The sequence below is a fragment of the Sminthopsis crassicaudata genome, chromosome 3 (assembly GCF_048593235.1).
Source record: "Sminthopsis crassicaudata isolate SCR6 chromosome 3, ASM4859323v1, whole genome shotgun sequence".
NCBI classification, from domain to species: Eukaryota; Metazoa; Chordata; class Mammalia; order Dasyuromorphia; family Dasyuridae; genus Sminthopsis; species Sminthopsis crassicaudata.
This window is the reverse complement of record NC_133619.1, coordinates 329,284,322-329,310,013: the sequence shown is the minus strand read 5'-3', so window position 1 is coordinate 329,310,013 and position 25,692 is coordinate 329,284,322. Positions and strand designations below refer to the sequence as shown.

The 25,692-nt window shown below is 32.5% G+C and overlaps 1 protein-coding gene across 1 annotated transcript in view; it reads left to right on the top strand.

The window, feature by feature from the left end:
- Positions 1-25,692, top strand: part of POLQ (DNA polymerase theta) — a 103,832-nt gene that overhangs the window by 62,047 nt on the left and 16,093 nt on the right. Inside the window, 10 exon segments of the mRNA XM_074301346.1 lie at positions 2,626-2,769; positions 3,539-3,708; positions 3,710-3,736; positions 7,342-7,582; positions 11,245-11,438; positions 12,856-12,984; positions 16,046-16,220; positions 17,522-17,642; positions 18,422-18,540; positions 24,320-24,504. Coding sequence (XP_074157447.1) covers positions 2,626-2,769; positions 3,539-3,708; positions 3,710-3,736; positions 7,342-7,582; positions 11,245-11,438; positions 12,856-12,984; positions 16,046-16,220; positions 17,522-17,642; positions 18,422-18,540; positions 24,320-24,504 — 1,505 coding nt within the window.

Sequence of the window (25,692 nt, the reverse complement as noted above, 5' to 3'; positions counted from 1 at the left end):
ATATGTAGCTTGAAATATAAAAGGTTATCCAGACAAAAAAATTAAGATTGGAGAGATGTACCTTTTATAGCTATATTTAGGGGGAGGCTTCATTACAAAAATAGAATAGAATGGATCAGAACAGACAGCATACAATTTTAAGACTTGCATGAACAAAATCATTGCAACTGGAATAAGAAGAGAAATTGTCAAATGGAGAAAAATACCTTTCTATCAAATATTTCAGATAAAAGTATGGTGCAGATGTAGTTAGAATCAAAAATTGTATTAAAAAGAAACAGTGCCCTAACAACTAAGTAGCCAGAGGATTGGGAACAAAGTTTTCAAAGGAAGATTCCCAACATTTAAATGCAAAAAAATTTTAAATTACTAAAATGAAAAGAAACACGTATCAAAATGACTCTAAGGCTTTGTTTTGCATCTGGTATGTTGACAGAGGTGACAAAAGGAAAAAAGAAATCTAGTACTGGAGGGACTTTGGGAAGATTTATCTACTAATTGACAAGTAGTAGAATTTTCTAAGGATTTTGGAAAACATCTTAGAATCCTGTGTGAAAAATCACCAAATTGTTCATATTTTATCCATCGATCTCACTAGTAGACATATATCCCAAAGATCTCAAAGACCAAAATAAGTTTTTTGTATAGTAAATATAAGTAACAGCACATTTTTGTAGTAGCAAAAAGCTACAAACAAACCAAGTACCCATTGAAGAATGACTAAACACATTGTGGTGTATGAGTGGAATGTTTTTGTATAATAAAAAATTATAAGTATGAAGACTTGCAAGGACTTATATGAACTGGTATTGGAAGGAAGTATTACTATGGAACAATAAATAAAATGATTACAGTAAAAAAAATTACAATAAAGGGCTGCCCAACTCATTAATGTGGTGAAGGATTTTAGAGAACAGATGGATGAAATATACTTTTTTTTCTCTTCTCTCTTTTCAACTGATCTCTGTCAAATGAGATCATGTTTATAAAATCACAAACCTGGCCCATAGTAGGCCCTTAATTAATGCTTGTTCCCTCCCTTCCCCCTTCTCCAGCAAGCTATCAAAATGAACTTCTTCTAGGCAGGTCTAACCATTCCCCTTTCCCCTCATATTCAATTAACTAAAGTAGTTCCTTGTTATCTCAAAGATCAAATATAAAATTTGTTTAGCTTTTAAAACCTTTTATAACCTGTCTTCTTCTTATCTTTCCAGTCTACTTGAATTTCATTCCAACCTAGCTATAATTCAGGGACACTGGCCTCCTTTTTCCTTGCACAAGACAATGAATTACCTGACTTGATATTTCCACTGTCTCTCATGTCTAGAATTCTCTCTTTCCTTGTTTTTACTACTGGCTTCTGTGGCGGCTTTCAACTGTCATTTAAAAGACTAACTTCTACAAAAGATCTGTCTTGGTCCCCCTTAATGCTAACAAGATTATCTCCAATTTGTCCTGTAAAATATATCTTGTTAATATACTTATCTATTGTTTTCCTCAATGAAATGAGAGCTTCTTTAGAAGAGGGATAGTTTTTAACTTTCTTTGTATCCTCAGTGTTTAGCATGGTACTTGCATATACAGATGCTTCATAAATTCTTATAGACTTGACTTAAAAAAAAGAGTTAACTTTAGTTAGATAATAAACCTTTATTAAGTATCTACCATGTGTCAGGCACTGTACTAAAACATTGGTACGTTGAATAAAGTACAGGAGAAATTACTACAACAATTTATTTTTCTCATGTTTTTATTTTTTACAAGAGATTATGCAGGGGAGCGGGGGAAAGATATTATGAAATGACTGTGCCATAAAAATGAAAGACAATAAAATTGAAGAAATCTTTGGTATAGATTGGTTGCTATCTGTATCTATGGACTTAATTAATACACTGGTAAAAATCTCCAATCTTTTTAAAATTAAGGATACCTAATAAAACTGGCCAATCAGGGCTGCCAGGGTCTCAAAATTATTTCTGTATATATATGTACCTATTTATGGGTGTATGTATTGCTTAGTATATGCTCTTGCATATAGCTAGACTTGTATTTAGTTTGGTGAATATAATCATGTGTATCGTTTTGCAAAATCATTGTGTTTTCTGTAATTCAGATTTTGTATATCAAATTCCATTTTACTGTTGACTTGTATTAAAAATTTGGAGATGTCTTCTAATGAAAATACATCAATTTACTTTATTCTCCACATAATTGAGGCACATTTATTTTCTCTGAATATATATTAACTACTTTTAAGAATTATTGAATTCTTGGGAGAATTTGTATGGTGTAGCAGTGATCTTTAATTATTTGCTTTTGAGCTGAATAATGCAGATTGCTAGTAGAGCTTTTGTATTCAACAGTTATCTTGTACAATTCCTCATTCCAGATATGCTTATAGTAAAATCTACTTTAGATTTTGTTTAATGTCAAATGTTTCAAATGATCTTATCTATAGAAATACTGCAGAAATCAGCTAACAAGAACTAGAGTTCTGTTTTTAAAAGAAAAAAGTCTGTAAAATAGTTTGACATGTCAAGTATATAAGTTTTTGTCACATTTTTAGTAATAGACTGGTTTTATAGATGACTTTTATAATTTTAACTTAATTTTATTTTCATTTAGTAAGATCACCTGAACTAATCCCAGTTACAAATGATGGGTTTCCTGTTAAAGGCCATGAAGACATCTTGCTGGTTGGATTGGCTGTATGCTGGGGTGAAAGGGATGCCTACTATGTGTCACTGAAACAAGAAGAAAACCATTCTGGTAAATTAGCATCATTTAGCATCACTGAGGATTGTGTAGTTTGGGGACTCTCAGTATATTCATGTTATTTTTAGTTGGATTATGTGACACTTACCTAGGTTATATTTGTGATAAGAATAACAATACTTTAGTGGATAGTCATTTTGTGTGTTTGCATGTGTTTAAGACAGGATACTTCCCTTTTATCACTAGAGATATTTAGAATCCTGTAGTTGTACCTTTTGCACACACCGTCACATGTGGTTGCTTTGCCAGTAAATTCTGCCTAACTGTTTTTTGGTCTAAGAGTTCAATGGGAGCATAAAGGTAGTGAGAAATAACTGATATTTTAAATTTTTAAATAAAAAAAAAGAAAGAACAAAGAAATAAATATATATGCATAAAGAAAAAGGACTCCCGATATATTTGGTTTTGCAATTTATTTGTGTACAAGTTGCATTTCCTCATTTGAATTTGAATTTCTAGAGGAAGGGAGTACTTTTTTTTGCCTTTTCCTAGAATTGTAGATGCTTAAAAAATGGTTTCTTGAATTAAACAGTTGAACTTTTTTTTCCTAGAATGATAGAGTCCAAGGCTGCCTTCTGAGTTTACTTCTCAGAATTTTAGCTATTTCCTGAGAGTCTTAATTTAAAGTGATTTCTTCCCTCCTCATCCTTCAAGCCCATTGAAATAAAAGCTTTTTATGTATGCATAATGTGTTTTAAAAATGTTTGCTGAATTAGATTGCCTGAATTAATGGCATATATTTTTCCCTTTAAAATATCTTTAGAAATCAGTGCCAGTTTAGCACCACCTTCTTTGGATCCAAATCTTACTGTGAATGAAAGATTGTGGCAACTTCAAGCTTCTTTGCAACAAATTTTTGTGGAAGAACGTTCAGTTATCATCTACAATTTCATCCAGAACTATAAGATGCTACTTCTCTCTTGTGGTATTTCCCCTGGCAGGAAGTTTTGAAGATCCAAAGGTTTTAATTTCTTAATTTATTTTTCTTTACTTAGAAAATTGATAATTATTGGAGTTTTAAAATTTAATTTTATAATATAATTTAAATAATTTATTATAATACTTCTCTAGTCATCATTCTAAATAGCCCAAAACATGGAAGTAACCAGTAAAACCTGAAACACCAAAACTCCATGCTTATCAAGCATCAATGTATATGAATTTTCTCATCCTTAGGGATTCTCACTCAAATCCTGTGTTCCCTTGTAGAAATTATTTTTCTAACAAACATGGCTATTTTATTTCTTAGTTCTTAGCAAATTAAGAGGAGGAAAGGGACTGTTAGAGTCTTGTACACTGTTAGCATCAAGAAATGATGGCTGACAGCCTAAAAGTAAGAGAATATATATACATACTTACATAAATACATACACACACACACACACACATATATATATATATATATATATATATATATATATATAAAGTAAATTTTTATGTTAATGCCAAAGCAAAATATTCTTTAAAAAAAAAAAAAAGACATCTATTCGTAATGGATTCCAAAACATTAAGAAGGTATGTGATAAATTTTAGAAAGACTTACATTGAAAGAATCAGTTTTTTTTTTTTTTTTTTTTTTTTTTTTTTTTTTTTTACTGTTATTTAAGGGTATAAGCTTTTAGTTATTTATCTTGAACAAATCATTCATTCATTGAATTGCCCAGTGTGTCCCAAAAATCTTAGTGCAGTTTTAAGCTTTATTAGCTCAACTTGTTATGAATTTAAAATCGAACTAGGACTTTTGGGACAATCTGAAAATGACAGTTTTTTATTGAAATGGAAATTTATTGAATTGAAATGTAGTTTTTTATTTGGAATTGAAAACCCACACAGGGTTTAAAAAATTTATTGCAATTTTAAGAGCTATCAACAAAAATATCAAATATACAGAATAATAGTAAACTCTTACATAAAACTTTTTTAAAATTAATTTTATAATTATAACATTTTTTGACAGTACATATGCATAGGTAATTTTTTACAACATTATCCCTTATACTCCCTTCTGTTCTGAATTTTTCCCCTCTTTTCCTCCATCCCCTCCCCTAGATGGCAGGCATTCCCGTACATGTTAAATATTACATAAAACTTTTAGCACTTACGGTAGAACTAGATGAATTAAACAAATTTTTGTTCCTTTCAAGCTGTGTCTGAAATTCTTATTATGGTTTTATTGTGTGCCTTCCTTCTCTACTTCTATTTAATTGCAATTAGTGTTTATTCAATTTTTATTCTGCTAGCATCACTTTGCATTGTTTTGTATAAATCTTTATTTGTCATTTATGCTTTATGTTTGTTATTTTAATTCTCTAATTGTTAGACATGTTATTTTAAATTTTTTGATGTTATGATTATAGTAATTTGTGTAACTTGGTCTTTTTTGAAATTTGCAATGTATTATAAATACCTTAGCAGTAGTAAAATTTCTGGCTTAGTATGCTTTTGACTTAAAGGGTATCGGGGGAATGCTACATTAGATCAAAAGATACAATCAGTTTTATAAGAGAATTGACCAGAGTTTTGACAATGTTACTAACACCTGCAGCCAAGTAGTTATTTTGATTCCTATAAAAGTTTCTGATTATTATTAACATGTTAAGCAAATGGCTTTGCCAGTAGACTTGATTTTAAATAAGGTATGTTTTTTCCCACTTTATCATGATACAATTAGAGTAAGAAGTACATAGTGGGAATATTGATTTTATAAGCTTCACAGTAATACTATAATGATCAATTTAGATTTCTGTAGTACATTTCCTAAGTTGCCATGATTGTTTGGCAAGACCTTAGATATAATTAATGGGCTTCCCTGTGCTCTACTTGGGACTCCTTGTGATAAAGGCCTTCGAGCACATCGGGCAGCCCCTCTCTGGTGAAGTGATAGAAGGGTGGAGATGAGTCCTGGGAGCTAGGTAGTCAGGGATAGGTTGTGAAATGCATTGTTAGAAGAAAGAGCCATAGTCAAATTGAATGAATTGTAGATTTATTTGAGTATAGTACTTTTACTTTTAAATGTTTAAACTAAAATAACTACTTTCAATAAAGTGTATGTGAAATAGGAAGATAGCTTCATCTGGTCCTTCTAGATGCTAGTACCTTTCCCTCCAATGATACTTTGTGTGTGTTTTGTATGTACCTACATATGTACAAGTTGTTTCCCCCTTTAGAATGTGAGCTACTTGGGAAGAATGACTTGTTTCCGTTTTGTCTTTGTACTCAGCTCATGCTCATGGTGCCTGCCACATAATAGATGTTTATACATACCTTGACTGACACAGTTGTGGTTTTCAGTCATAAATAGGACCTAGACTTTTTGCCTCAGAATCTACAATACTCCCCTGCTAGATAGAGCTAGCAACTCTCAGGTCTCCTCATTTCCATAGAAAGTAAAAAATAGCAATCTTGGATAAGACATAATTGACTGGCACACCCCAAGGAAAAAATTTGAAGGCTTTGTATATGAATGATCAGTAGCAACGACTGATGACCACTGGCAGTTTGATTTGTGAAAGGCTACAAAAGACTAAAAATATATTCATACCATTTACCTTTTAGTTTCAGTGAATATTTGAGATAAAGAGGTGAGTTTGTATCTCGCTGACTTGCAGATCTTGCTATTAATTAGATTTGTAAGCCTTAATTCATTAACAGATTCATTTTGGTTTTTGCTCATATAAATTACCATATCCTATCTGGTATCTATTTAGCTACACATATATACACACCTATGTATGTATGTATGTATGTATCTAACTATCTGTATCTGTATCTTTAGCTGGTTTATATGCTGATTTGAAATACTTTTGAGATAGAGATGAATCATTTGAGACTAAATGAAAATTTTTAGAACTCTAAGAATGAGTATAAATAGGAGAAGGAAGAGGCAAGGAAGACTTTCAGATTTTAAATCTGGAAGATTAGAAGGATGGTAGTGACCCTAACAGAAATAGGAAAACTTAGCAGAGGGGTAGTTTCACAAGGAAGATAATGAATTTGTTTTAGTTATTGGATTTGAGATGCCTACAGGGTGCCCAATTAGTAATTGGTGATTTTTTTAGGGAACTATAATTTAGGGGAGTATTTTTCAAAATTTACTCAGCCAGATTTTTATTTTCATATATATTCACATATATATATATATATACACACACACACACATGTACAAAATATGCATGTATGTGTTTAAGTATATGTATATATATATATGTATTTACACATACATATGTGTGTGTAGATAACTATATGCATCTATACATGCACACACATACACACATGGCAGTCTTAAGGGATTATGTAAATGATAGCTATTATTGTTGTTGTTATCAGCAAAGAGCAATGCATTGCTGGAACAAATGTCTTGACTCTTGAGCTGGTCCTGATCTTATTGGCGCTAGAAATTTATTTAGTTTCTTATTTTGTATTCTGCTTTTTGATTGGCAATAGGAAGTAAGGGAGTTCAAGAAGAAGTTGTTCATTTTTGGTCCTATTTACATATTTGAAAGTTTATATTAATGCTTCTAAATTATTTTGGAATTAATAAAATAATTGGGTACATTTCATTTTCAGGTGGCCTGCTGGCTACTAGATCCTGACTCTAAAGAACCAACACTTCACAATATAGTTACACGCTTTCTTTCTCATGAGCTACCGCTATTGGAAGGAATAGAAACAGGCCAAGGGATTCAAAACCTGGGACTGAATACCAGTGGTGACCACTGTGGGCGATACAAAGCAGCCATAGAATCTATTCTCATCTTCAACTCTATGACTCAACTCAATTTGCTGTTAGAAAAAGAAAAGCTACAAGGTAAGTGTCTCGGCAAACGAAGCTCTCGATGTTCAGTAATGTGAGATAAACATGTGCAGTAGAGGAGGCCCTTGGATGGGAGGTGCAGGGACCTCAGTGGTCATTTAGTCTGACTTCATATTTTAAAGTTGAAAAAACTGAGAGATGAAATTATTTGTCCAGGGTGGTGGTATGGATCAGTATTTTTTTACTGTGCCATACTGCCTCAAAATATGTATTCTGTATGGGATATACATTTTCTATAAATGGAATTATACAAAATGCACAACTTTATGTGTGTGTATACACATACACACATATATTAATATATTTTTTCAAGAATGCAACTATGAAAGTATGTTTGTTTCCATATAACACTCTGTATCTAAATATATGTGCCTCGATAATCATTGCTAACAGAGACCAGACTTGCTCTTGAATGTTAGACTTTATCTTAAATTATTACTAATTTTTTTTTGATGGAGATAGGCTCAGACCTCTGATTTTTCTGTGGAGGCAATTGCCTATGAGGAAACCTTTCCACAAGTCAGATACAGCTGTTCTCTGCTTTATGGAAGTTGAATCAGATTTGTTCTGTTTGCAATGGGGCACATCCAGGACTAAGAGATAAAAGCTGTAGAACAAGTTAAGCTGGTGTTCTAAAATTGAAAAAAGGTCTCTGGGAATTTTTGGGTTGTCCCCTTTCTACTAATCCCTCCATCTCCCCTCCCTTACAGTTGAAGATCATCAAGCAAAAGCTGCATGGTCCTTGTTGAATATATTGTAACAAAGATTTTTTCAGGTATTGGACTAGATGGACACTAAGGTTCCCTCTTATTTGGAAATTATTGGATTTTTGTTTTTATACTTCCATTTTACTTTTGAATTTAATCAACATTTATTACTGTTGACGCTTTTTTATATTTCAAACTTTGTATAACTTCTGCAGAAAAGTTACATTGTTTCATAGCATTTCTTTGCTAAAGAAGGTCTGACCACACAAATGAACTTAATAGTGATTGACTATCCTGTTAAAAGCTGATCAAAGATATTTACATTCAGAGTTGAGGTCCATATGCTTTGTATCCTAGTTCCAAATGTGATAAGACATAAAGAATCTTGACATAAAAATCACCTGAGGATTCATAAAATCCAGTTTCTGAAAAAATGTAAAATTACTTTTTACAGTATTATCAGGAAATTTTTTATCTACTGGGAGAATATCTTAAATCATTAAAAGCTCATTACTGTTTTGGATATCTCTGATTCTTTCTGTACCCTGTAATCTCCATCCATTGATCTTGCTTCTTTACTTTGGAACAACAGAGAACAAACTTATTTTGTTTTTTCTGACTAAACAGCCTCATTTATTTCAAGTGTTTCTCATATGAACTGACTTAATCCTTATATCATCATTGCTTAATTCCTATGAATGATCTTAAATCTGGATTGAACTAAGAACTAATAACATTAGGTAAGTGGAAATCATTAATAGTTGAGCACTTAGGCCTAAATATATTTCTTGTATGCCATTTTATGAAATAAGGCTTATTATATTTGCTTGTCAGTTTATCCCATTTGAATCTGAAAATAACATCCATAAAAATTTACAGCTGCTACTCTTGCTTTCCATGAAGTTTTGCAATGTTTCTTTGTATCCAGGTTAATAAATACATATGAAATTTTAATAGAGGAATAGACGTTTCTTGACTATAGTCCTTTTCTTCTCTAAATTACATGCCAAATCTGATTGATATAAGAACTCTCATGTTGGCTCAATGTTACAAGTTAATTGGTTCTGACCAATCACCTAAAATTCAGGGGATGGAGTTTTGGGTGTGAAATTAGGAAGACTTAAAGTCAAATGCAGCCTCAGATCCTCATTAATTGTGTGACCTTGGACAGGTTAATTTCTCTGCCTGCCTCCATTTCTTCATCTTTAAAATTGAGGTAATAACTACACAATTCCCAGATTAACTGAGATGACAGGAAAAGACACTAATACATTGTGGGTGGAGTTATGAACTGATCCAAGCATTCTGGAGAGCAGTTTGGAACTGTTCCCAAAGCGCTATCAAACTGTGCATACCCTTTGATCCAATAGTGTTTCTATTGGGCCTATATCCCAAAGAGATCTTAAAGGAGGGAAAGGGACACACATGTGCAAAAATGTTTGTGACAGCTCATTTTGTAATGTCTAGAAACTGGAAACCGAGTGGATGCCCATCAATTGGAGAATGGCTGAATAAGTTATAGTATATGAATACTATGGAATATTATTGTTCTGTAAGAAATGACTAACAGGAGGAATACAGAGAGGCCTGGAGAGACTCACATGAACTGATGCTGAGTGAAATGAGCAAAAGTAGGAGATTATTATACACTTCAATAACAATACTATATGATGATCAATTCTGATGAACATGGCTCTTTCCAGCAATGAGCTGATTCCAGCCAGTTCCAATGATCTTATGAGGAAGAGAACCATACCCAGAGAAAGGACTGTGGGAACTGAGTGTGGATAACAATATAGTTTTTTCACCTTTTTTATTGCTGTTTGCTTGTTTTTGATTTAAATTTTTTTTTCCTTTTGATTTGACTTTTCTTAGGCAGCATGATAATTGTGGAAATATGTATAGAAGAATTGCACACATTTAACATATATTGGATTACTTGTCATCTGGGGGGCAGAAAGGAGGGATAAAAATTTGGAATACAAGGTTTTTGCAAGGATGAATGTTGAAGACTATCTTTTCATGTATTTCAAAAGTAAAAAGTTATTATTTTAAAAAGTAAAATAAAATAAAATTGGGATAATAACCTTCTAGGATTGTTGTGAAGGTCAAATGAGATAATGATTGTAAAGCACTTAGCATAATACCTGGTACATGTGCCATATAAATGTTGATTATGAGTATTATTATTGTCACATGACTTTTTTTTATTTTATTCTAATGCCTAGTTTGGTTTCAGAGAGTTTCAGAGTAGCTTTTATCTACTGAATCACTGTCTGACATTATCAGACTTTATGAAGCTTAGTTGCCACAATAATCAATCTGAGAAGCAAGTTGTACAAAAGAGTTAAATGAATTTTAATTATGCACTTTTCCACTTAAAACTAACTTTCTTCAAGCAAGAGACTTGATTTTGCTTGGGATTGCTATAAAGTTTAATTCCAGTCTGAATAAAAACCCTATTGTGTATGCTACTTAATTGGAAGGGAACAGATTGGTTAAAATCAGATGCTGAGTACCATTAGTTATTTTCTCCATTCTGAATGTTGTTGAATAATAATCAAGTACACAAAGTGGGTACTTTGAAATAAATATTATTACTGATTTATGGTAATTTGATGAGGATGTCTTATCTGCTTCAGAGAAATATGATTTCTTTACATTTATAATTCTTATTTTATATCAAATTATCATAATGCTTCTACTCTGTCCAGAGAAGAGGATGATACTGCCTGGGGGCTGAGAGATTTTCTATCCACTTCTTTTTTCTTGGGTGGATTTATTTGTAGTTATGCTCAGGAAACTGAAATCCTAAAAAATAATTTACTAAGGGCATCTAAGAAACTTGACTAGAGATGTGCAATAAATGTAGTCTAGTAATGATTGGTTGAATCATTCATAACTGACAAGATGTTAATGACTTTTGTTTGCTTTTCTTTTTTCTTCCAGATGTTTTCTGTAAAGTGGAAATGCCCTCCCAGTATTGTTTGGCTTTACTGGAACTAAATGGAATAGGTTTTAGTACAGTAGAGTGTGAGAGTCAAAAACATGTCATGCAAGCCAAACTAAGTGCAATCGAAGCTCAGGCTTATGAACTAGTAGGCCATAGCTTCTCCTTTACTTCTCCAGATGATATTGCTGAGGTTTGTACAATGTGCACAGGATAAGTAAATAAGTACAATCTGTGACTTTTTAGAGTGGTGTTTTTATGATTTTGTTAATTTTTAAATAGTTGTTAACATTATTGTTATTATATCAATACATAATGTTATTTTAATATCATTAAGTGGTTAATAACATTATTGATATGTTCTAATTCTTACATTATCTTAGCTATTCCAATTACACATCCCCTTGCCCTCCAGAGAGCTATTCCATATAACAAATGGCAATTTTTTTTTAAAGAGAAAAAGAAATCAACACAACTGATTGATACATTGCAAAAGTTCAAAAAGAGCAAATGGGATTCTGCCCCTTATTTTATCTCCATAGGTACTTTCTGTTTCAAGTGTGTTTCTTATAAACAAGGTATTGGATTTTGGTTTCTAAACCATCCTCTTATCTTCTTCTGTCTTATGAGTGAGTTTATGCCATTCATATTCTCAGTTAGGATTGCTAACTGTCCATTTCCTTTCATCCTATTCTCTCTTTTTTTTACATTGTCCTTCCCGAACAGTCTGTATTGCTTCTTATCCAGAGAGATGTCCATCCCCAGACACTACTGCAGTTCCGTAGCTCACAGACAGTGTTGATTTCTACCAGGCCTTCCCCCAGTGTCTATAGAGTTCCCTTTCAGTTTTTCTAACCTATCTTTTTCAGAAAAAAACCAACAACAACTCACTGTGACTTTTCCTTGGCTTTCTTGCTCAGAATTCTGTTTTCTGTTGTCATTTTACAGGAGAGATTTTAGGGAAGGTTTGGCAGATCTTTCACTCTGCCATCTTGACTCTGTCCTAATTTTGAAATTATTAATTTTTATATTGCTCCTACTCTCACTTCCATCTCTCTCTATGCCTCTCTCTCTGTCTTTCCCTCTCTACTTACATGGTTAAGTTGGTACACTGTTATAATTTTCCAGCTATTTATTAGACTTGATTGAAGAGTCCAGAGACTGCCACAATGCCTTATTTTTTAGATGGTTGATAAACAATATAATGTATAGCATTACCTTTTTGAAAACTGAGTCATATTAGTTCTTTAAAGAAGTTATAGTACCTATTTAAAGATGTTGAATAATTAATATTGTTGAATTTAATAGCATTGTTGATTTTGAAATTTCATTCAAATAAAGCAGCTAAAATATGTGTAATGGTAGCTTCCCATGTATAGCTCTGATAATGACCATCCTTTATTAAATATTTTTGCACAAAATACATAATAATACCTAGAGCCAAGTTTCTTAATAGAACTACTTCCTTAATCAGCTTTTTAAAGTATTTTGTGAATGACTTTTTAATTTTATGTCACCTTTAATGCAATTCAACTATATATACCTTGATGGTTTATTTTCACTTTTCTGTAATAAGATATTTAATCTAAAAAAATGCTACTTTTTTCCAGGTTTTATTTCTGGAATTGAAGTTACCACCAAATGGAGTTCAAGGAAACAAGAAAACTTTGGGTTCTACCAGAAGAATGGTTACAAATGGACGTAGTAGCAAGTTAGGCAAACAGTTCAGTACTAGTAAGGTAATACTTTCAGGAAATTTTGGAGCAAAGTCAGAATCCTGTATCACATTTTTCATAACTATTTGTTCAAATAATTTTGGTGTTCAGAATTAAGATCCAGAATTAATGATTCCTGGTTGCTACTTTTGTCTTCATTCAGATACAAATAGAAATACTGGTTACTTAGGCATCCCATAAAATTAGTGGTGGCCATCATTACTTGAATGAATGAATGGATGGATGGATGAAAAAACATTTCTTAAGAGTCTATTTGTGTACTAGATGTTCTACTAGAGTATGCAAATGCAAACGTGAGATAATAACTATCCTAATGAAAGTGACAACACATATAAGGGGGTGGGTCAGGGAAAGGAAATTTAGTTTGGAAGCCATGGGAGATAGTAAGTAATATCAGAGGGCAATCAGTTATCATACTTTTTCTAGAAACAATGATAGTGTTGATTTGATTTGTGTTACCAGAGCAAAAGGTGGAAGTTTATAGAGGTAGGGACCTATAAAATTTTGAACTATGCCCAAAGCGATACAAAACTGAGCATACCTTTTTACCTATCAGTGTTTCTACTGGGCTTGCATCCCAAAGAGATCATTAAAAAAGGGAAAAGGACCCACATGTGCAAAAATGTTTGTGGCAGCCCTTTTTGTAGTGGCAAGAAACTGAAACTGAGTGGATGTCTAAGTTGACTGAATAAGTTATGGTGTATGAATGTTAAGGAATATTATTTTTATATAAAAAATAATCAGCAGGATGATTTAAGAGTGGCCTGGAGAAAGTTATATGAACTGATGTTAAGTGAAATGAGTAGAACCAGGGATCATTATATATGGCAACAGCAAGATTATACAATTATCAAATGTGATGGATTTGGCATTTTTTTTTTTTAAACAATGAGGTGATTCAAGCCAATTCCATTAGGTTTGTGATGGAGAGAGCCATCTGCATCCGGAAGAAGAACTATAGGGACAGAAGATAGAGCACAACGTAGTATTTTCACCTTTTTGTTGTTGTTTGCTTGTTTATGTTTTTTTTCTCATTTTTCCCCCTTTTGATCTGGTTTTTCTTGTGCAGCATGATAAATGTGGAAATATGTTTAAAAGAATTGCATATGTTTAACTTATATTTCTGTCTAGAGGAGGGGGAAGGTGAAAGGAGGAAGGGAGGAAAATTTGGAATACAAAGTTTTGTTGAGTGTTAAAAGACTATCTTTGCATATATTTTGAAAAATAAAAAAACTATCATTATAAAAATAAATTCTAAAAAAAATTATAGCTATAAAATTAAAGGTGTATAAATTAGGGTTTCTTAATTTGAGGGATATGAAGTTGTTTCTTAAATTATTTTGCTAACTATATTTCAGTATGATTAATTTCTTTTGCATTTTTCCTAGGCAATTTGTTTTACTCATCTAAAAATATTATTCTGAAGAATTTTCCACAGGTTTCACTAGACTGCCAAAGAGATTAATGAATCAAAAAAAAAAAAAAAAAAGTTAAGAGCCCTTGGTCCAAATGTTTGTTCTACTAAATGTCTTTCCAGTTTTATAGTTTATTCTCTTCTTAATTCTTTGTATTATTGTTTCTGGACTTATCATTGAACTGAAACTTGTCTATTCACAGGTTATCAATGATCTTTCAATTCGCAAATCTAATAACCTTTTTTTTTTATTGCTTACCCTTGTTGACCTTTTTGCTGTTCTGACACATTTTCCATAGTATGAAGTTTGCTTTGACACAGCTGTATCTTGCTTCTGCTTCTGTCTCTCTGACCACCCTTTACCTGTCTTCTTTGCTAGATTTTTATATAGTTCACAAGTTTCTTCAGGGGTTTGTCCTGAACCCTCTTTTCATTATATATTATTTCATTTCATGATCTCCTTAGCCCCCATATATTCAATTATCATCTCTATACTGAGTATACTCAGATCTATTTTTCAGTCCTAAATTCTCTCCTGATCTCCAGTCTTACATCTCCAACTGTGTATTAGACATCTAACACTGGATGCCTCCTAGAAATCTTAAATTCAACATGTTCAAAAAGGAAAAAACAAGAACATTTACTTTTGAACATGTTGAATTTAATTGCACCTCCCCTGCTATCATTAGCCATTAAGCTAATTTTCTTTCCTCTTCCAAATCAGTTCCTTTTCTTAACTTTCTTACTACTTTTGAAGATACCATAATTTTCTCAGTAACCCAGAATTACAATCTGGCTGTCATCTTCAATTTCTCATTCTCCACATCCAATATTGTTAACAAGACTATATATATATATTTTATGTATGGCCCCTTTTTTCTTATCACTATGGTGCAGACTCTTATTTTCTCACAACTGGACTATTGTAATACCCTTGTTTGGTTGGTGTTCATGCTCCAGTTTATCCTCAATTCAACTCTCAAACTGATCTGTCTCTCCCTCTCTCCCTGTCTGTCTCTGTCTGTCTGTCTGTCTGTCTGTCTGTCTCTCTCTCTCTCTCTCTCTCTCTCTCTCTCTCTCTCTCTCTCTCACACACACACACACACACACACACACACACACACACACACACATGGAATGCTCTTCATTAATTTCTTTATGTCTTCTTTCAAGTCTCAATTAAAATTCTATCTTCTGCTTGAACTCTGTCTTTATTCCTTTTAATGTGATTGCCTTTCCTTCAAGATTATCTTGAACTTTTAGCTTATATATCTTATTTTTGCAGTTATTTGCCTCTTGAATCTTCCATTAGATTTCAGATCCTTGAAGGTAGTGATTGTTTTTAACTTTCTTTGTATCCTGAATAATTAGCATAGTACCTGATATGTAGCAGGTACTTTATAAATGCTTATTTGCCTTTGCCTTTGACTTTGATACTGGTTCATGGTAGCATTACACATAATATAATTTGCATGTTTATCTTTAATATTGTATTCAAATATTACAAACTGTTACTGAAATATTATTTTTATTCCAGAGAAAATAATTATTTCAATTAGTTAATTAATTAAATTAAACTACAAATACTTGATGCCTATATAAAAACTTGCATTGTAATTTAAATATATTTTCCTTTTATGGCCTTGGTAGGATGTTTTAAAGAAACTGAAGACCTTACATCCATTACCAGGATTGATTCTAGAGTGGAGAAGAATCACCAATGCTATTACCAAAGTTGTCTTCCCACTGCAAAGGGAAAAATGTATGAATTCTGTCCTTGGAATGGAAAGAATCTATCCTGTATCACAGACTCATAGTGCTACAGGTAATGACATATTTACCTTTGGAATTAATTCCTTTTTTAAAAAAAAATATTTCATCAAATATTTTCCTAATTACATATAAATTTTTTAAAACATTAAAAAATTTTGAGTTCCAAATTCTCTTCCTCCCTTGTGTCCTTTCCCATCCATTGAAAAGGCAAGCAATAATATATCAATAATATATGTGAAATCATATAAAAAATATTTCTATATCAGCCATGTTGCAAAAGAAAACACACAAAACACCCAAGAAAAGTAGTTTAAAAGTATGTTTCATAATTTGGAACTATTCTCAAAGGATTATCAAAATTTGCATTCCCTTTGATCCAGCAATGTCTCTACTTGGGCTTATATCCCCAAAAAATCATAAAAAAGGGAAAAGAACTCACATGTGCAAAAATGTTTGGGGCAGCCCTTTTAGTAGTGGCAAGAAATGGAAACTGAGGGGATTCCCATCAGTTGGAGAATGGCTGAATAAGTTATGGTGTATGAATGTTATGGAATATTATTGTTCTATAAAAAATGATCAGCAAGATTATTTCAGAGAGGCCTGGGGAAACTTACATGAGCTGAGGAGATCATTATACAAGGCAACAACAAGACTATATGATGATCAATTCTGATAGATGTGTCTTTCTTCAACAATGAGATAATTGAGACCAGTTCCAATGATCTTGTGATGAAGAGAGCCATCCACACCCAGAGAGAGGACTGTAGAAATTGAATGTGGTTCACAAAATAGCATTTTCATTCTTTTTGTTGTTGTTTGCTTGCATTTTTTCTTACTTTTTTCCTTTTTGATCTGATTTTTCTTGTGTAGCATGATAATTATATAAATATGTATGCATATATTGAATTTAACATATGTTTTTATCATGTTTAACATATATTGGATTACTTGCCATCTAGGGGAAAGGGTAGGTAGGGGAAGGTAGGAAAAATCGGAATACAAAGTTTTGCAAGAGTTAGTGTGAAAAATTATCCATGCATGTGTTTTGAAAATAAAAAGCTTCAATAAAAAAAATTTTAAAAGTATGCTTCAATCCACGTTCATTTATCACTTTTCTTTTGGAAGTAGATAGCATTTTTCATCATTGGTCCTTTGGAACAGTTTTGGATCATTGTCTTGATTAGAGTAGTTAAATCTTTTACAGTTGATCAGCTTTAAAATAGTGCTGTTACTATGTATTTTAAATCCTTATGTGTTTTAAAAGATTTTTAAATTTTCAAATATACTTTACCCATTCAGTAACTGATCGTCTTTTTCTAGTTTTAAATACCTGTCATACATGCTTAATTTTAGGTCGAATAACTTTCACAGAGCCAAACATCCAAAATGTGCCAAGGGATTTTGAGATTGAGATACCAGCGCCAGTTGGAGAGAGCCCACCTTCTCAAGCACAAGGCAGAAGTTTGCCTTTCAGGTAGTGGCCATGTCACACAGCGACTCCACTACCTTTGTATTAGCAGTTAGTATAGAAATGGGGTCAAGGCCCTCTTTTCCAACTGTGTGATGAAACTTACTTTTCTGTTCAAAGATCTTATACCAAGCAATGAATTGAAACAGTTAAATTATGTGTTGGCTTCCTTTAGTGTCTTTTTTAAGCCAAGAGTTGAAGCCTACTCGCTCAGAATGTTTGTGGGCAGATACAGTGACGTAAGTGTAAAGACAGTATGAGGGACTGAATGGGGTCGGGCTGACATGGTGGAACTAGTATTAATACTTCTCAGGTCAGACAATTCCTGGATTAATACAACAACAAGCTGTTGTCTCTAGAGTAAATAATGATTTTTTATTAAATACTTAGATATTTCCTTTGGGGTTAACTTTTCATTATATATTTTTCCATCATTTAAATTTCTCCCTCTTCTTAAAATGATTTGTGTTAACATTTGCATGTTTGCAGTCATTGAATATAATGGCAGAATCACATGCTATTAATTCTATTTGTAGATTTTTATAAATTGAGAGTATTAGATTAGAAAAGTAATATTAATAATATTAATTTTGTGAGCTATCTGAATTTCATTCCAAACTATTCTTGAAGTAAGCCCTTTAGGAAAATTAAACAAAATAAAACACTTTTTTAGTTTCCCATTTAAAAATCTGGCTTGACTAAAAAATAAATCCTTGATATATTTTAAAAAATAAGTCCATGATATATTTTTGAGTGTGATACACAAAATGTTTTTCTTTCCACAGAAAAAGTAAAAGCAATTATAATATAAATTCTCGGTACCAGACATTGATGGCAGAAAGAGTCAAAGACAGTGGGAAGCCATTTTCTGTTAGTATGAGACATGCCTTTGTTCCTTTCCCTGGTAAGTTTGGTTGGTATTTCCTAAGCTCACTCATTATTAGACTAGGATTATACACATAGAAAGGAGAGATCTCTCTGTTTCTCTCTCTCTCTGTGCATTTTGTTTATATTTATTTATGGGTTTATTAAATATTTATTATATATTTATTTATATATGGGTTTTCATTAATACATAGAAGCTCCTTGAGACTGAAAAAAATTTGCTTGCCTCTGCTTCCCTATCTCCTTACTATCTTAATTTTCACTTTGCTTTCCTTTCCAAACTTAAGGAATAAGTCAGCTACCTCAATACTCCAATCCCCTCAACATATACTTACTCTTAATCCCCAGAGTAAGGCTTCTGTCCCATCCTCTACTCTACTTCAGTACTTGTACTTCCCATGTTCAGTAGCCTTCTCTCAATCCTTTCCTCCTCAAGAGTTCTGTCTTTTACCAATCCTACCAGCTTCTTAGTCAGGTAGGTTTAGAACTTTGGTGTCCTTCTACTGTTATTGTTACTACTCCAACACCATCTTAGACCACCTATTTTTCTCCACTTATTGAGCATACTAAACAAGTACTCACTTTGTTCTCATTACCTCTTGTTTGGACTTTTGAAATAGATTCCTAATTAGTATCTTTACTCTGTATATAGCTTCCAAATTTATTCCTAAAGCACAGACCAGATCTTATCATTTACTTGTTCTCCAGTGGAGCTCCCTGTTGACTACCCTAAAAAATATAAATTCCTTTTTTTTGGAATTTGAAGACTTCTTTACTCTGTCTTCATCCTGTCTTTTCAGATTGATTTCATATTACTTTTCTTAACATACTTTGCTTCCAATCAAAGTAGCTCAAAATTGGTCTCTTTGATATTTTTTACCTTCCCTTCCTCAAGATAAATTTTGTTTTTATTTTTTCTAGCTATAAAATGGTAATTCTTTAGTGGTTTGGTGTGACACTGAATAAATTAATTTAGGTAGGATTGCCATTTTTATTATATTGACTTGGACTATCTATGAACAATAAACTTTTCTCCAATTATTTAGAACTCTTTTTATTTGTATAAAGAGTATTTTGTAATCATTACAACATAATTCCTATGTGTATCTTGACAATTATTTTATACTGTCTGCAGTTGTTTTAAATGAAATTTCTCTTTTTATTTCTTCCTGTTGGATTTTGTTGGTAGTATAGAGGAATACTAAAGAGTTTATTTTATATCTAGCAACTGTGCTGAAGTTGTTAATTTGTTTCTTTTAGATTTTCAGTTGACTCAACTATCATATTTTCTTGATCTGATAATTCTGAAATTTAGCTATAATATTCCTTGTAGTTTTTATTTTGGGATCTCTTTCAGGAGATGATACATGAACTCTTTCAATGACTATTTTACCCTCTAATTCTAGGATATCAAGGCAGATTTCCTTGATGATATCTTGAGAGCTGTTATCCAGCCTTTTTTTTTTTTTTTTTGATCATGACTTTTAGATATTCCAGTAATTCTTAGATTATCTCTCCTGGATCTATTTTCCAGGTGAGTTGTTTTTCCAATTAGATATTTTACATTTTCTTGTATCTTTTCATTGTTTTTATTTTATTTGACTGATTCTTGATAATTCATTGAGTCATTCACTTCCATTTGTCCAATTCTAATTTTTAATGAATTATTTTCTTCAGGTAGCTTTTTTACCTCCTTTTGTCCAATTGTATTTTTAAAGTTGTTTTGTTCAGTAGATATTTTTTTCCATTTCACCAAATCTATTTTTTAAGAAGTTAAATTCAAATATGGAACAGGATACTTATAAAAACCCTTTGGATCTTTATCATCCCTAGAACTCTTAAAAGGAATGTATATTAGAGGCATGAGTTTGGTTATATGACACTGAGATGATTTCATAAGAAACACAGAAAGGCTGGGAAGAAGAATGCAGTGGGAAAGGAAAAAGGGTCAAGGTAATTACCTCACATAAATAAGGCTTGAAAGGAAGAGCCTATACACTGGCAGGGGAAGAAGAGGAAGAGACAGCAACACTTGAATCTTACTTCTTTCTGAACAATTTCAAAGAGGAAACACACAGAAAGAAAGCTATAAACCAGTTTTCCTAATAAATCAATACAAAATTTTAAAATAAAATATTAATAAGGATATTATAACTATCTCACATTTACTCTGAAGATAAGAATAATCAACAAATCAAAATAAAAATCACAGGGTTATTTCAATATATGCAGAAAAGGCTTCATCATGAGTTCTTTGGAATTGTCTTGCATCACTGTATTGCTGAAAATAGCTGTCATTTGCAGATCTCCATTGAAATATTGAACAGTTTTTTTTTTTTTTTTAGAATTTTTTTTCACAGTATATATGCATGAGTAATTTTTTTTAATAATATTATCCCTTGTATTCATTTTTCCAAATTATCCCTCCCTCCCTCCATTCCCTCCCCCCGATGATAGGCAATCCCATACATTTTACATGTGTTACAATAAAACCTAGATACAATATATGTGTGTAAATACCATTTTCTTGTTGCACATTAATTATTAGCTTCCAAAGGTATAAGTAACCTGGGTAGATAGACAGTAGTGCTAACAGTTTACATTCACTTCCCAGTGTTCCATCTCTGGGTGTAGTTATTTCTGTCTATCATTGATCAACTGGAAGTGAGTTGGATCTTCTTTATGTTGAAGATATCCACTTCCATCAGAATACATCTTCATACAACATTGAAGTGTACAGCGATCTTCTGGTTCTGCTCATTTCACTCAGCATCAGTTGATGTAAGTCTCTCCAAGCCTCTCTGTATTCCTCCTGCTGGTCATTTCTTACAGAACAATAGTATTCCATAACCTTCATATACCATAATTTATCCAACCATTCTCCAATTGATGGGCATCCATTCAACTTCCAGTTTTTAGCTACAACAAAAAGAGCTGCCACAAACATTTTGGCACATACAGGTCCCTTTCCCTTCTTTAGTATTTCTTTGGGATATAAGCCCAGTAGTAGTATGGCTGGGTCAAAGGTATGCACAGTTTGATAACTTTTTGGGCATAGTTCCAAATTACTCTCCAGAATGGCTGGATTCTTTCACAACTCCACCAACAATGTATCAGTGTCCCAGTTTTCCCACATCCCCTCCAACATTCATCGTGAAATATTGAACAGTTTTAATGAACAATATCGAACAGTGTTACTGTGTATAACATTTCCCGGTTCTATTCACTTTATGTAAGACTTGCCAAGTTTTTCTAAAATCATCTTGCTTGTCATTTCTTACAGCACATAAATATTCCATTACAATTATATACCATAGACATTTCCTAATTGATTAGTATCCCTTTGATTTCCATTTGTTAGCTACCACAAAAAGAGTTGTTATAAATATTTTTGTACAAAAATGTCCTTTTCCTCTTTGTCTTAGTTTTTCCAACATCTTCTACAACATCCAGGATTTTCTTTTTTGACCATATTAGGCAGTCTGCTGGGTGTGATGTAGTCCCTTAGAATTGTTTTAATTTGTACTTTTCTGATATAAGTGATTTAGAGCATTTTTTCATATGGCTATAGATAGCTTTGATTTCTTTGAAAACTGCCTTGTCATATCTTTTGATCATTATTCAGTTGGGGAATGACATATAAACTTGACTAGGTTTTCTATGTGTTTGAGAAAAGAATCTTTATCAGAAATATTTGCTGAAAAAATTTCCCTCCAGTTTTCTGCTTTCTTTACAATTTTGATTGCATTGGTTTTGTTTGGGCAAAAACTTTTTTCCCCTTTGTTTTTATTAATAATATTTTATTTTTCCAAATACATACAAAGATAGTTTTAAACATCCACCTTTGCAAAACCTTTCCAAATGTTTCTCTCTCTCATCTCCACCCCCAAGACATCAAGTAATCTGATATAGATTGAACATGTACAATTCTTCTAAACATCTTTCCATATTTGTCATACTGTACAAAAAAAAGGAGATCAAAGAGGAAAAAAAAATGAGAAAGAAAAAATTACCAAGCAAACAATAAAAAAGGTGAAAATATTATGCTGTGATCCACATTTAGTCCTCACAGTCCTTTTCTTTCTGGATGCACATGACTCTCTCCATCACAAGTCTATTGGAATTGCTTTGAATCACCTCATTGTTGAAAAGAGCCACGTCCATCAGAATTGATCCTCATGAAGTATTGTTGTTGCCGCGTACAATGATTTCCTGGTTCTGCTTATTTTATTTAGCATCAGTTCCTGTAAGTCTCTCCAGGCCTCTCTGAAACTGTCCTGCTGGTCATTTCTTATAGAACAATAACATTCCGTAACATTCATAATACTATAACTTATTCAGCCATTCTCCAACTGATAGACACCCATTTAGTTTTCAGTGTCTTGCCACTATGAAAACAGCTGCCACAAACATTTTTGGCCATGTAGGTCTCTTTCCCTCCTTTAGGTTTTCTTTGGAATATAGGCCCAATAGAAATACTACTGGATCAAAGGGTATGCACAGTTTAGTAACCCTTTGGGCATAGTTCCAGATTGCTCTCCAAAATGGTTGGATCTGTTCACAAGTCCACCAACATGTATTAATCTCAGTTTTCCCACATCCCTTCCAACATTCATCATTATCTTTTTCCTGTCACTTTAAGCAATCTGAAAGGTATGAGGTGGTACCTGGGTTGTTTTCTGTGCAAAAACTTTTTAAATTTTATATAATGAAAATTATCATTTTTATATTTTGTAAGGCCTTCTATATCTTCTTTGGTCCTAAATTCTTCCCGTATCCATAATTCTATGCTTTCTTAATTTGCTTATCGTTTTACTCCTTATTAATCAGACCTTACTAATTTGACCTTATCTTGATAAAAAGTTGTGAGGCATTGAACTATAATGTTTTTTAGATTTCCCAACAGTTTTTGTCGAATAATGACTTTTTGTTCCAAAAGCTTGGATCTTTGAATTTGACTTATACTAAATTCTTATGGCCATTTATGATAATGTTATCTATTCCTCTGATTCACCACTCTATTTCATAGCCAGTACCAGATTATTTTGATTATTACTACTTTATAATATAGTTTGAGATCTGGAATGGCTAAACTAACCTTTCTTATTTTCTTTTCATTGATTCCCTTAATGTTCTTGAGCTTTTATTATTCCAGATGATTTTTTTGGTTATTTTTTCTAACTCTATAAACTATTTTTTTTGATAATTTATTTGCTATGACACTGAATAGATTACTTTAGGGTAGAATTGTCATTTTTATTATATTGATTTAGCTTACCGATGAGTAGTTAATATTTTTCCAGTTGTTTCAATCCATTTTGTGTGAAAAGTGTTTTATGATTGTGTCCATATAATTCCTCAGTTTTTCTTGGCAGGTAGACGACCCCCCCCCCCAAGTATTTTATATTGTCAATAATTCTTTTAAATGGAATTTCTCTTTCTATCTCTTATAGCTGGACTTTGTAACATATAAGAAGTGCTGATGATTTTTTTTTTAAACATGGCTTTATTCTCAATAGTACTCAACTTTCTTGTTTAATGTTATTCCTATGATGGAACTTAACATTATTTTTTTCTATTTTCTGGAGAGGAGAAATTTTATCATACCACTGAATTAAGGTATATTGACAAAAGAAGGAGCAGATTTAAATGTGTTAGATGACATTCTTAGATACATTCTAGTTCTAAAGTTCTGGCTTTTGATATCTTACATAATGGTACTCTCTCTATTCAGTTAAACTGTATAGATTTTTGTTTTCTTTTGTTCCAGCTTTGTAATGGATACTTCTTGGTTCTAGGAGGAATGATCCTGGCTGCTGATTATTCTCAACTAGAACTGAGGATTTTGGCTCATTTATCCCGGGATCGTCGTCTCACTGAGGTATTAAACAGTGGAGCTGATGTTTTCAAGAGCATTGCAGCAGAATGGAAGATGATTGATTTGGAGGCAGTTGGAGATGATATAAGACAGCAAGCCAAGCAGGTACATATGTAGCAAAACAGATACTTTAAAAATTAGGTATCAAAAGTAGATGAAGTTGTATATTTAGAGACCTTTATTTTGAAAATCTGTCATTTACATTTTTTACTGTTCCAGTGCGTAGTAAATAAATTAGTAGATTCATGAGATTTAGAGCTGAAAGAGAAATTAAAGGTCATTTTGTTCAATTCTCTCTTTCCCAGGTAACACAACTAAAATCATAGAAGGAAGTTATTTGTCCAAGTCTATATACAAGTAGTAAGGGGCAGAGTTAGGATAATAATGATAGTTGATATTTATGTAAATGCTTAAAGTCCTAAATGCATACTATCTCATTTGATTATTGCAGTGTCCCCAGGAAGTTGGCTTTGTTACTTGATTCAAACCCGTGATTTCACTAGGAGAGGGAATTCCCAATTAGGAAGCTGCTAATTCGAATGTAGACTGGATGTTTCTCTGGAAATCAATAGCCTTAGAGAGCTTCTTGACTGACTTGTCCTGGATTACAAGGCCATTGTGATTAAGAGACAGAACTTGAATCCCCCAGGGCTTCTTGATTTTTAGGCTGGCCATCCATCCACGAATTTACCTTTGCCTGTCTAGGGTTTTATTTGTCCCATTCTAGAGATGAGGAAACTGAGGTTCACAAACGACTTGTCAAGGATATATAGTGTATGTCTGAGGCCAAAACCAGTATGTGAAACACTGCAGCAATGCAGGTCTTCTGACTCCAGGTCCGTTGTTCTTTATGAGTGATTATGGCTTTGTTGTGTAGTGTGAGATCTAATCCTACTGACCCCTTTTTTAAACTTTTAAAATTTTTATTGTTTCTCTTTATTTTCTTGACTATTCTAATAATGACTATTCTAATAAATGACTTGTTCTTCTTAGTCTTAAACCAATTCTTTAGTAGTTTGATTGATATGGCACTAAATATATAAATGAATTTAGGTTATGTTATTTTATCATATTAGCATGGATATTTATTTCTAAATGTATCTGAAGCAGCTGGTGGTGCAGTGGGTAGAGAGCGCTGGGCCTGGAGTCAGGAAGACCCGAATTCAAAAGCATTCTCAGACACTTACCAACTTGGTGATCCTGGAAAAGTCCCTTAACATCTGTTTGCCTCAGTTTCCTCAGCTGTCATATGGGGATTATAACAGTTTCTGACTCTCAGACTTGTGAGGATGA